The 13,018-nt window shown below is 36.4% G+C and overlaps 1 protein-coding gene across 1 annotated transcript in view; it reads right to left on the bottom strand.

Moving 5' to 3' along the window:
- LOC107664247 (neurogenic locus Notch protein-like) overlaps nt 1-13,018 on the bottom strand; it is a gene marked incomplete at its 3' end in the record, with an annotated part of 181,907 nt that overhangs the window by 21,044 nt on the left and 147,845 nt on the right. Inside the window, exons 30-32 of the mRNA XM_016454770.1 lie at nt 11,636-11,861; nt 2,467-2,651; nt 2,250-2,341 (exon numbers count right to left, since the gene is read on the bottom strand). Coding sequence (XP_016310256.1) covers nt 2,250-2,341; nt 2,467-2,651; nt 11,636-11,861 — 503 coding nt within the window. The remainder of the gene's footprint in view (nt 1-2,249; nt 2,342-2,466; nt 2,652-11,635; nt 11,862-13,018) is intronic.

Below are 13,018 nucleotides of genomic sequence, written 5' to 3' on the forward strand. Positions count from 1 at the left end.
TTCTGTTAAATAAAATATCTCCTTTTGAATTGGACTTTGAGCTTTGTAACTTTGCAGATCTTTTTTATGCTCAAAAAGCAACATTACAGACGAACTAAAGTTGAAAAAGTGAAAAAGCATAATAGCACCCAAAGTTAGATCCAATTTTAATTCCTTTACTATGACAATGCAATGCCTAAAACCAAAGAAACCAAATAAATGACGAGAACAGTTACATCTTAAAGGTGACATATCCTGAAAATCGGACTTTTCCAGGTTTTAAGTGCTATAATCAGGTCCCCAGTGCATCTACCAACCAAGGAAACGTGAAAAAAATTAACCTAGTAACTTTGTTTTGGGAAGCCTTTTTCTGCAAGCCTCTGAGAACACGAGCGCGTCTGATTTCGCTCCTTTGGTGACGTGGCAAAGGGATCTCATTATAATATTACCTCCCCTTAATCTGTAAACTTCCACTCACGGCGCTGTCATTATGATTTCGCAAGCAACAACGGTGTAGACAAGAGAGCAGAGGATTTATTGATTTATTTACATTATATTGCCGCTGCCACACAGATCTAATATAAACATGCAATTTCTTTCCCAGCTGTTTACCTTCACAGACATAACCGACTGTTTTTGTAACTCATGTGTGTTTTTAACGTAAACTTGTGTGTGAATGAGAACTTAGTTTAGTACTCACATGCTGTGACAGCCGCTTTCTGTCCGTGTGCTTCGGATGTGTGCACTCAGAAAACCATATATCAGAAGTTTAAACTAATATGGTTTAAAACGCATGATTTCAGCACGATAAACATGATAATCAGAACCAAAACAGATGTTTTTTAGCAGGTTCCTCTACTCTGGAAAAGGGGGCGGGGAGCAGCAGCTTATTTGCATTTAAAGAGACAGGCCCGAAAAACAGCGTATTTCTGCTTCCACTCAAAATAGGCATATTCAAAATGATATAATAAATGATCTGTGGGGTATTTTGAGCTGAAACTTCACAGACACATTCTGGGGACACCAGAGACTTATATTACATATTGTAAAAAGGGGCATAATATGTCTCCTTTAAATAAAACAAAATTTTTAACAGAAATATTTATATTTTATTTGATTTATTTATTTTTAAAGAAAATAACAAATAAGTTGAAAATATATATATTTTTGTGGCTATTAGCTTTTATCAATCAACAATTACTGATTGAGCTTAATTTGCACTAAACCAGGCATTTTCCTTTAAATACTAACAGCACCTATGGCAGTGCACATTATGCCTGGTTAGTGAATAAGACAGGTTTTTGACCTGACATTCAGTATAAAAAAAATGACAACTGTTTAGTGAATTCTCACCTGTATGTTTTCATAGCACAACAAACTCTATTTCAAAAGATCAAGGAAATTCTGATTTGAATAATATGTCCCCTTTAAAGATATGGTCACTCAGTCCTGTTTTTCCCCCTTACTCAGTCTTGTTTTGATAACTCTAAAAATAACTAAGTCTAAGTCTGATAACTAAGTCTTTTGCTAGTTGGCACAAAAGTAATGACTGATTTGTGCAGCTGGCGCATCTTGGAAGCTTTTCAAAATCTCTATGAAAAACAGACATAAACAGGCTGATGCACTCAAGATTGGGAGCCGGCTAAAGCGTTTGGATGTGAAGAGGCTGCGTTGTCTCTCAGAGACTCAGAATCTGATCAGATCTTTCAATGACTGTTACAGTGCATTTTACTTTCTACTGAATTGGATGAAAAGAAACAAACCAAATGGACTTGTGTGAATTGTGCTTCCGAACATCAAAGACCTTTCAGCAATCATTCAGCTCTCGGTCCAAATACCCACCCAGGCCTGACAATTATGGGGTTATACTGCACCCATTTACAGACTTGAACAAATGTAAGTACTGTATAAGAGCTGGACAGAAATACTCCCCATCATGTAAATGAATAACATAATGTGTATATTACCTGCACTGAGGTCTCTGTTAGGATCTCAGTGGCATTTGATTGGCTGCCACACGTCAGTCGTCCTGTTATTGGAAACTTTTTCTTGTGGAATAAATTAATTATGACTGACTATCAACAGAGCCTTTCTATACTCTAATTACTTTCTGTGTTCTATTTCAACTTATAGATAAGCTCCAAAGGCGACTTTACATTAACGACCAGTTTCACCATCTATTTCTTCTTATACTTATACAATTGACATCTGATTCATTTTAATCTCTATGATCACAAACTATTTGGATACTGGAGGAGAAATTCTCTTACCTCAAAAGCAGCACATGCTCATTTCCATCAGCAACCTGCTGTGCTGTATTGATCCGCTGAGCTCCCTCCTTTTGGTTGCATAAAAAGTCATACTGGAGTGTGTGGGAAAAATATGTATCAGTATTTTCCATGTAATTATTCCTCGTGCATATTCTTTGATTTCTAAAGGTAATGACATAGCGTTGAAAAAAAAATGTATATGCATTTGCAGTATTACCTGAAGCATTCCATTGGAAACGTAGAGTTTGACGAAGAAGATGCCTTTTATGGCACTGGCTGAATACAGCAGGGTTCCATACATGGATTCAGTCAGGAATCTCACCGTGACACTGAACACAGCACCGACTTCAATGCCCTCAAACTCCAAAAAGGATTTCCCAGAATATCTCCCAAAACTAATATCTGCAGGAGAGAAATGTAGGCAGTTAAGCATAGTGCCACTGTAGCTTCGCTCAACTTGAATAGTATAAAGTCGACATTTGTGTGGATGTTTGCCGCTATCTGGAACCAAAATTTGCAAAGATATCGAAGGTTTTATTTCATTATGGGGGTTAGTAAACAAAAACAACCTGTTTTTCATAATACAGTTGAATTAAATATATATTTAATACAGTAATATTTCATCCTGGGTACAAGAAAATGTAGCCTCACGCTACAGTGAATCTTAATGAGAATGAACATCACAGAACCTTTGTTGTCATGTCATTCCAAATAAAAAGTGGGCAACACAACTTTATTAATATTCAGCGCTGTACGAGAACATGAGTGAAAAAGAATAGAAAATCTGAATAAACTGAATAAAAATAATGAGTAAAATCTGTATAAACTGGAAAAACAGGGAATATGAAGTAATGAGAACATGAGTGAAAAAGAATAGAAAATCTGAATAAACTCTGAATAAAAATAATGAGTAAAATCTGTATAAACTGGAAAAACAGGGAATATGAAGTAAGTCTCACATGGAAAAGAAACTTTTATGACAGTTTATAATAAATAGTGAATATTTTAGCTTTTTACTGTGCAAATCTACATATTTCATTCTGACACTATCCCTTTTTAATCAACTTTTAATGGATTTAACTGAAACTGAAGAAAGCACGAGTAACGTTATGAACACTGGAAACTATCAAAGAATTGATACTCTCCACATTGAATTCCCAACAGTGAGCCAATATTTCTCAATTAAGACGATATTGTTCTACCAATTTTGAATATTACAAGATTACAAAGGATCACAGTGCTAATAAAACTATGAATATGTTAATGCTAATCATGATCATGTACAGCTCTGAGCAGAAAGAATAAGCATTACACACATTAACACAGATTTAAAGCTAACATAATACTAACACTACTAATAATATTTTTTGCAGTATGCAGTATGCATACTTAGCACAGTTTATTTCTTAACTGTGTTTGCCAAAGTGTGAAGTGTACAGCAGGGAGTAAATAAAACTATGAATATGTTAATGCTAATTATGATCATGTACAGCTCTGAGCAGAAAGAATAAGCATTACACATTAACACAGATTTAAAGTTAACATAATACTAAGACTACTAATAATATTTTTTGCAGTATGCAGTATGCATACTTAGCACAGTTTATTTCTTAACTGTGTTTGCCAAAGTGTGAAGTGTACAGCAGGGAGTATTGCATGGGATACCATTTCCCACAATGAAACCTCTTTCTGTCAGCTTGAGGAACCTCAGCCCTGTACCATGAGGGTTGTTTTAGCACAAATGAACAGTAACCCACATGATACTTGCAGCAGCACATGGTTTGCCAAGAAAGGCACATAAATTCCCCTCGCAAAGAGAGCGAGAGTGAGTGACTGTCTGAGAAAAATTATACCAGCTTATTACATGCCTCATTTTAAGCCATGATATCCTGCTCTCTGTCATCCGTATCAGTCGGCAATTATGGGACGTTTTCAGAGACTTCCACCCTCTTTGAGATCATTTAGGGTACTGATGCGGACAAACTTAAAAGACCGGCTCTGACTTGAGCAATTTGGCCTAAGCATTAGCGTTGGTCTGGAGTTAATGCCCTTCAATCTCAAACAGTTCCTACGAAAGGTCTCGCCACGGGGTCTTTTGCAATGAAATGCTCAACAATGTGGACCTGCCTGTGGAATTTCTCCCTTCCTGTGATTGACTGATGCTAGGCTACAAAGCAGAGAACGCGTTTTGCGATTGCAGTCATGATTAATGGACCTACAGCAGATGAGGCCTTTATCAATATTTGCTTGACTTTAAATCTTTTTAATGCAGAAATCTTTTGATCTACCATTGAAGGTCTTTGGGGCACCTTGTTGATTAAGGAGCTTGTAGAAAAATCCCCATGCATCTGCTAAGTCCTGCACTCCATAATAGGACAAATATCTCAGAGTGAGGCCTGTGACTGAAAGAATGGAGATTTATCAGGACATGAGAGGTTGTGATCTCCGATTAATGAGGATGAAAGCGGGGCGACTACAGAACGTCTACCTTCTCCCTCCCCTGGTGTTCCAGGCAGGTTTACCAGTGTTGATGATGGAAAATTACCCCTCTGAGACTGAGCCATTTATTAATTTGATGCTTGTTTGGACTGATAGAAGGCTTTCACACAGTCTGTGAATGCTGCCGGGAGACAAACACTCATCTCATTAGCAATTAACTCCAGATCCCTTTTTGAAATCTGCATTTTAGCCACTATAACTTCTCCACGTGCTTGCCGTAGTCTGCTCTTGCTGGTTCTTTAACATTCAAATCATTGAAAACCAGTCAATAGGGACAGGTGACTGCGAGCTCATTCAGTGGTTATTATCGACAGAGAGAGCTATGAAAGACACACTACAGGAAATCTCGAACATAAAACTCTTATTGGATAAAATATGTCCGCAAACACTTTGAAGGTGTAGTTATTGCTCATGTTTGTGAAATGCTGACTCTGCTGGACTGCTGCCAGTTGTGCTGATGAACACTATTATGGGATGTATAAATATAGAGCTCTGTAAAGGGAAGAACAAGAGAGAGTGTGGAAAAGATCAGCGTTTTCCTTATGGATATTCAAAAATAGTGTTGTTTAATGAATGAATGGTACGCTCATCCATTAAAACTGTAGAAGCAAGGAAAGTACTCATGAAATATATACAAATGCAAGACTAACTTTGCACTTATGCACCATTTTCCAACATACTGTAATCAGCTGCTTCTTTTACACTTAAATAACTTTAATTATATTCAAACATTATTAGAGACTTTTGCTATTGTATATTTTGGAACATAACTCACCTGTACCACTTGTGCTAAAGACACCTCAAAATGTGAGGCCTTTTGAAAAGAAGTGTGCTTTAACTTTTCTATGCGATCGTGATTTGTTACCTGGCAGACTATAAAACATGAAAAAACGACTTGCTTAGACTAACAATGGAGAACCTAAATGTATCCAGTAGTAAGAAAACACCTAGCAACCACCCAGAAACCCTATCTGGAAAAAACCCCCTGGGGGGTACAAAACCTGTCACTGGGGCAGTACCGTTTTAAAAGGTGCTTTTGAAAGGGTGTAATTTAGGTAGTAATATGCACACTTTAGGTACGAATATTCATACCCGGAGTGTACATATTAGTACCTAAATGGTACATATCACTACCACCCCAGGGACAACCCAGTGTACCTTTTTTTTGTGTACCAATAAAACCAACCAATAAAACAGGCTATAAAATGGGTAAAAAAGGACTTGTAAGGCTGATGATACACGTGGGCAACTTTTTTTGAGCAATGTTGCTTGGGCACTTTCCCATTGAGAATGGGTAACAGATTTCTATCTGGATACTTTAGCTTGGTCGTGGGCCCTATGTCTCACCTGGTTGCCTGTTGACGGCAACATTAGCCAAAGTTGCCCTGCAACATTGCTCAAAAAGTTGCCCCCTGTATCATCAGCCTAAGCGTATTTGAATGTACATTATAATATTAATATGATGAAAGGTAATGTGTAGAAGTGTTACTTCTGCACATTAAAAAAAGTCATTCATATACTTAAACTATTACAAAAAATAAAACTGAATTTAAAATGAGATAAATTAAGATTATATTTGTAATTTACCTGTCATACACATATCTAAACAATTATAAAGATATTTCACAAGCTGTCTTATTTGTGGCATTCTAATTGACACAAAAACCTACGTGCAAAATGTGTCCCAAAAAAATTAAGACAGACATTAGATAAAACTCAGATTTATAAGCCTCATAAGTCATGTTAATGAGATACAGCTCCACTTTTTCAATATTACTCATACTAACATAATGAGTTTTATCACAAAATCAGAAAGTTATCTTTTAATCTTACAAATATGATGGACACACAGATGAACTCCCAATTTTTTTTCACATTTTTTATGCTTTACCAAAATGTTGCATCAACTATTTGTCCAATTGATGCATATGAAGCCACACATCCAAACCAGCATGACCCGACTGTCACTGACTGATTTGAAGATATCAAAGCAGAATATTTCAAACTCCTTTGTCTTTTGTTTCTATCTGAAATAGATTCAGTACGCTGGGAATGCAGAGGAGGAGGAGGAGGAGGAGGAGGAGAGGACAGCAGAAAGAGAGAGCAGAGGTATCATGCAAGTTCCTGGCTAATCTATTTATAACTGCACCTAGGGCAAAAGATGTTTTTAGAGAGTGACCTATATAGACATATCGATGAGACTTTGTTGGTCCATTTGAAAGTTACAGTATATATTCTTTGTTGAATTCCCATTGAGAATGGGTAACAGATTTCTATCTGGATACTTTAGCTTGGTCGTGGGCCCTATGTCTCACCTGGTTGCCTGTTGACGGCAACATTAGCCAAAGTTGCCCTGCAACATTGCTCAAAAAGTTGCCCCCTGTATCATCAGCCTAAGCGTATTTGAATGTACATTATAATATTAATATGATGAAAGGTAATGTGTAGAAGTGTTACTTCTGCACATTAAAAAAAGTCATTCATATACTTAAACTATTACAAAAAATAAAACTGAATTTAAAATGAGATAAATTAAGATTATATTTGTAATTTACCTGTCATACACATATCTAAACAATTATAAAGATATTTCACAAGCTGTCTTATTTGTGGCATTCTAATTGACACAAAAACCTACGTGCAAAATGTGTCCCAAAAAAATTAAGACAGACATTAGATAAAACTCAGATTTATAAGCCTCATAAGTCATGTTAATGAGATACAGATTGAGCAGACTGAAACCATGATGAATAATTCAATGCTAGTTATGCAAATAAATTAATGATAATTTTCCTTTATTGCCATCTGATTTATGCCCTGTCTGTGTTCCACGTTACTCATCGGCCCATACATATACATGTGCAAGAATTCACAGAAACTTGTCAGATTGCCTGACATCAACATGCAAAGACAGATCACACGAAGCAGGCACATCTGAAGTTCATTTGATATAGGAACTTGATTAAAAACAGCATTCCTCAAAAACGTCACATTTGCAGTGAGAAGTACCAGTGTGCCAACTTATATGTATATATGTATATATATATATATGTATATATATATACACACTGTATATATATATATATATATATATATATACACTGTAATAGGTTATTATTTTGTAAATAATAGTACTGCTTATCACTGTCGTCGATTAGGTTATTATAGATCACGTTTGTTTATTGTAACAATTTTGTCAACAACATAATTAACGACATTACCGAGATTATTCAGTTCCTTGTGAATCATATTAACCGAATCATTACAAAAGAATCTCTTCAACCGAGCATCCAAGATTCGTTCAATGACATAACTTTAACTAGCATAACAAACGTGAAACGTGTCCTAATATTAATGTATCTTCGAGTATGGACAGTCAGACTCCAGTAGCTCGCTGGAACTGGAGAGTGAAATAATATCTGATCCTAGTTCAGTGTTTTCCCGTGTGGCAGAGGAGGAGGAGGAGGAGGAGGAGGAGAGGACAGCAGAAAGAGAGAGCAGAGGTATCATGCAAGTTCCTGGCTAATCTATTTATAGCTGCACCTAGGGCAAAAGATGTTTTTAGAGAGTGACCTATATAGACATATCGATGAGACTTTGTTGGTCCATTTGAAAGTTACAGTATATATTCTTTGTTGAATAATATTTCAAATAAAAAGATTGCACAGACAAAGTATTTTAAAATTATTATATTCTGAGACCAATGTTTGACTGTGGGGCAATGAAATGTAAAAAACTGCAAAATAAAAACTGCATCAAGCATTCAAGACTTTGTCTGCTTATTAGTTATTGGTCTAGTTGCTCTCATTTTTAAATGATTTGACCAATATTTTGAGTTATTGTAGGAGACCTCAACATACATACAACAAAGGAAAGGATGAATACCAGGACTGTGTATCACTTAGAACTGAATTAAGAATGCCTTTTAATTTTAAATTGCATTCATGAATTTAAACTGAGGTAGCAAACATACAGAATTGCGATTGGAATTCAATAGAAATGTAACTAATTCACATGAATTCTAACTACACACAGCAATTATTGTCAAGCTAAACTGTGAATATTTACTTGATATAAATAGACAGATAAATAGATAGATTCACACTCATTAATTGAAAGAGAGCCAATTCTTAAATTTGACTAAACCTTACGGATAAAAAAAAAGACAAGTACAGATGAAAAGCAAAAAAAACAAAAACAAACCTCAAACCAAACCAAAACATCAAGTCTTAACCCAGAGATTGATAAATGTGCAATTCTTTTATCTACAATTCGACTGCATCATATCAAGTCTGATTCGAAAACGATCCCAGTCAGCTGTCCATCAAAAAAGTGTGTGCGATCCAAAGACTAAATGGATTTCGGAGTCCAACTTGTGATGATAGATTTATCCCGCCATTTTTGAGTTAAGACTACAGCAGCTTCCTTGAGTTTTATCTTCCATAAAAAATGGCCTCAATTCCACCCTGTCTGGACAATCGCACAGTGATTACTCAGCTAGTGTACCTCTCGGGCACTTGAAGAAAATTCCCATGGATGCCTAGGCAAACCTTTAAAACTGTCTGTAGCATTTGCCTTTCACATTGTAAATTCATTGATTTCAGTAAAGTGCATGTTTGGTAAATTAACTGCACTGTTCCCCAAGGGCACTGACTTACGCACACTTTGTCTTTCTCAGTAGTGGCTGAAGAAATTAGTGCTGATGGTATCTTAGAGCAAACATTCACGCCGTCATATCCAGACACATTTCTGTGCCCTCAAGAGATCCAAATGCAGTTTCTCAGTTTACTACATTTTTCATTCTGTGGAGAGGTTTAATTCCATTGTGTTGTGCCCCCCCAGGACCACCATAAAGTCTAGCTTAAATGTCAAAATCACTCTCAACATATGCCAGAAACACATTTACCTTTATTTTGGCCTATTGATTTTTTGTGGTTCACTTTGTATAGCAGCAATCTTAGATACTGTTCTAGCAGCGCAGCATTTAAAAGACCAGCTGTACAACAGAAACTCACCTGTAACCGAGAGAATGTCATCTCATTCTCATTCTTTAACGCTGTGAAATGCTGTATTTAGAAGAAAAAAAAATACTTGGAAAAAGGCTACGGGCCAGCAGTTCATTTCAAATCAATTCAGAAAGAAAGCGAAAAGTCATGCTTTAGGGAAATTTAAGCACATTCATGGGGTTTCTTCTTCTAATATGACTTGCTTATTATCCATTTATTAGTCCATTGTCAGGAAATTGGGCTAGGATGGTTCAATTTCCTAAATGATGTGGAAATTTAGTCCTCATGTTCCACACTGACATTTTGGCTCTCTACAATTCATTCATTGTTACCAATGGGCATTTTGTGTCACTGTCAATAAACATTATAAACCAAAGCGAATAATTCCTAATTAGCTGTAATTTTCCAGCGAAAACTAATTGAGTTTGTTCAAACTACTGCTTCTTCAGAGAACATTAGTGGAACAAATGTGGAAAAAGCTCTTATTATCAGACATACCACAGATGGTGAGTGTTTATCTTACTAACCTTTAGGGGCTCCCAGCTCATTTTGGAACAGAGCAAAGCAAAATGTAGGCTATTTGGGAAATGTTTTCGGAATACACATTTCAAGGACTTTTTGTCTGGCATTATGTTGCCTGTGGTAATGTATCTGTATGTTATTGTAGTCAATAACATACAAATTCACAAATAAGAGTGATGACAATAACTCAGCACAAGCTCAGTAGGGCTCTCTCTCTTTCTGACTGAGAAAAGCGTGATCATCTCATTTTATGAGAAATTTTCCAAAAAAAAAAAAACCCCCAACAAAACAAAAAAACTGATATTAAGAAATAAAAATAAAAGGTTCAAACACCTAAAACCAGAATTTCATCAAAGCATCTAATTAAAAATAATTATAATGTAGGTTCCACTTTTGCTTTAAACACAAATTAGTCCTGACAGCTAAAATAATCTGTACCATTTAAAGGTGAAAACTATTCAGTATTATTACTTCATGTATTAAATAAAAGATTTGACTTTTATTTGATCTTGTGGGCTCCCATTTTAGATATTGTTAAATAGTATGAATTTAAAAATATAAAAAAATTCACTATTACATTTTTAAAGTGTAACAACTGTACCCAACTAACTACTGTAAAGTGAATGAAACACTCTTTATTAAAAAAGATTTTGTGAAAGAAAGTTTGTGAAACAGACTGTGAAACATAAAAGAAGATATTTTGAGAAATGTCCATACAACACAAATCAATTAATTTAGTTAAAAAGATTCCTCAAAATATGTTCTTTTGTGTTCTGCAAAAGAAATAAAAGTCATTCGGGTTTGGAACAACATGAGGTGAATAAATGATGACAGAATTTATTTCAACTTTGGGTGAACTAAATGTGTTTGTTTCAATATACTATATACATTTCTATATAAATAACATACCGTGTTTTACTGAAAGATTGACAAGCTGTTCATAAATAATATTTATGATATGTCTCTTAAGCAGTGTCAATGATCTCCTAGGTTTACAAAGACAAGCAGACAATAAAGCTGATCAATCAAAACAAACCACACAAGCTTATTGATTGTTTTCAATTGTTCATGATGCATTTAATTTACCCTATCCTTTTGCCAATAATATTTAAAGCCAGCACAGTTGAAGTCAACCTCATAATGTTTAAATGCAAAAACAGTTTGCTTCCTTGCTCTGTATATGAACGCAGAGAGTTTGCATGCTCTTCATGAGGAATCGACTGTGACTCAAAGACATTTCAGATTCAAAACCAAAAATTATTCATGTAAGACTTTTATGTGGATTTTATGAGGCTGCTAAAAATATTCAAAAGTATTACAAAACTAGAAAATATTGCATATGCGGTTTTTAGTACCAACCTGTCGACTGCTCAGTGTTTTGCAAGTTCTCCACAGGTGCTAAAGTGGGTTGTAACTCTGGGTTGGGGTTGATGGTTCTCCACGACACAACTGAGATGGGAGGAACAGAGGATGTGTCGGTCTTCACAGGGACACAGCTGACATTGTTGATGCCATCCTTACAGGAAAACCCATCAGGGCATGACTGGATCAAGCAGTCATCATAATTATATTCACAGTTTTTTCCCTGAAACACAAAATAAAGAATTTTCTCACAACAAAAATCTTTTTCTCTAAGTGTTTTTGAAATGCCTGCTGGGATATGGTTTGATGCTACATTCAACCACATTGTCAGTACAATAATAAGGAAGTCAGGGTTTCTGAAATAATTGCACTAGTATGTGGCATTATGGTGAGGAAGTACAAAGTTTGATGCAATATGCTGAAATAAGTGCAGTGTACACAACTAAAGGCTGAGGACATCAGAATTCAAGCATGGTGCAAAACTAACATTGGGTCGAATATGAGTGTAAATTACAGTAAGCCCAGCAGGAGCAACTATGCTTTCAGCTGTACCGGCACCTATATACTGTATGTGCGAGTGGCAATTGCTTTAAGACTTCATGAGCGATGATATTTTTTTCATATGTGAAATTATCTGTAGTATGTATAACAACTAGTGCATTTTTAGATTTTAGGTGTTGATGTGAACATATTCATAAAATTGAGTGGATATATAGCTTCATTTATGTTGTGAAGCGAACATTAAAACTGCTCTCTCTCTCATTTTTCTTCCCATTTCCTATTTTTTTGAGAGAAGTCTTTGATTTACTAAAAGATACAGCAATTGTCTTGGACTTTTGACAACTTGAGGTGTGGATGCAACATTATGCATCATAGAAAACGTCTCAGGTTATGTATGTAACCCTGGTTCCTCGGGGGAACGAGACGCTGAGTCGGAAAACGCTAGGGGAACGCCTTCTGTGACCACGCTCTGAATAACATGTGAAATCAGTCCAATAGCTGAGCGGGACGTCACGGGCGGGTGACGTCATGACCAGGAAGCTATAAAAGCACGTGCGGCGGAGCCAGCGGCAGCTTCAGGAATGAGGCAAGCGCTGGCAGGGATGCCGGAAGTATGGCACCGAGACGCAGCGTTGTCGGTGCGCACCAACACATGGTGACCTCTTAGGTCTGGGAGAAAGTGTTTCAGAACTCGAAACATGGCCAGCATCTCCAAACAATTAATATGCCACGTCAGATGGCGATCACTCCACAGACCACTCATGATCGCACCCCAACCGGTGAGGGATGCACCCGTCGCTAGCGTACGCGGCGACAAGGAGCTCCCAGCACCGGGCCCTGAGACAAGAACCAAGGTTTCCTCCACATGTCTAAGGCACG

Source organism: Sinocyclocheilus anshuiensis, unplaced genomic scaffold (assembly GCF_001515605.1).
Source record: "Sinocyclocheilus anshuiensis isolate Anshui unplaced genomic scaffold, SAMN03320099.WGS_v1.1 scaffold425, whole genome shotgun sequence".
In the NCBI taxonomy this organism is placed as follows: domain Eukaryota; kingdom Metazoa; phylum Chordata; class Actinopteri; order Cypriniformes; family Cyprinidae; genus Sinocyclocheilus; species Sinocyclocheilus anshuiensis.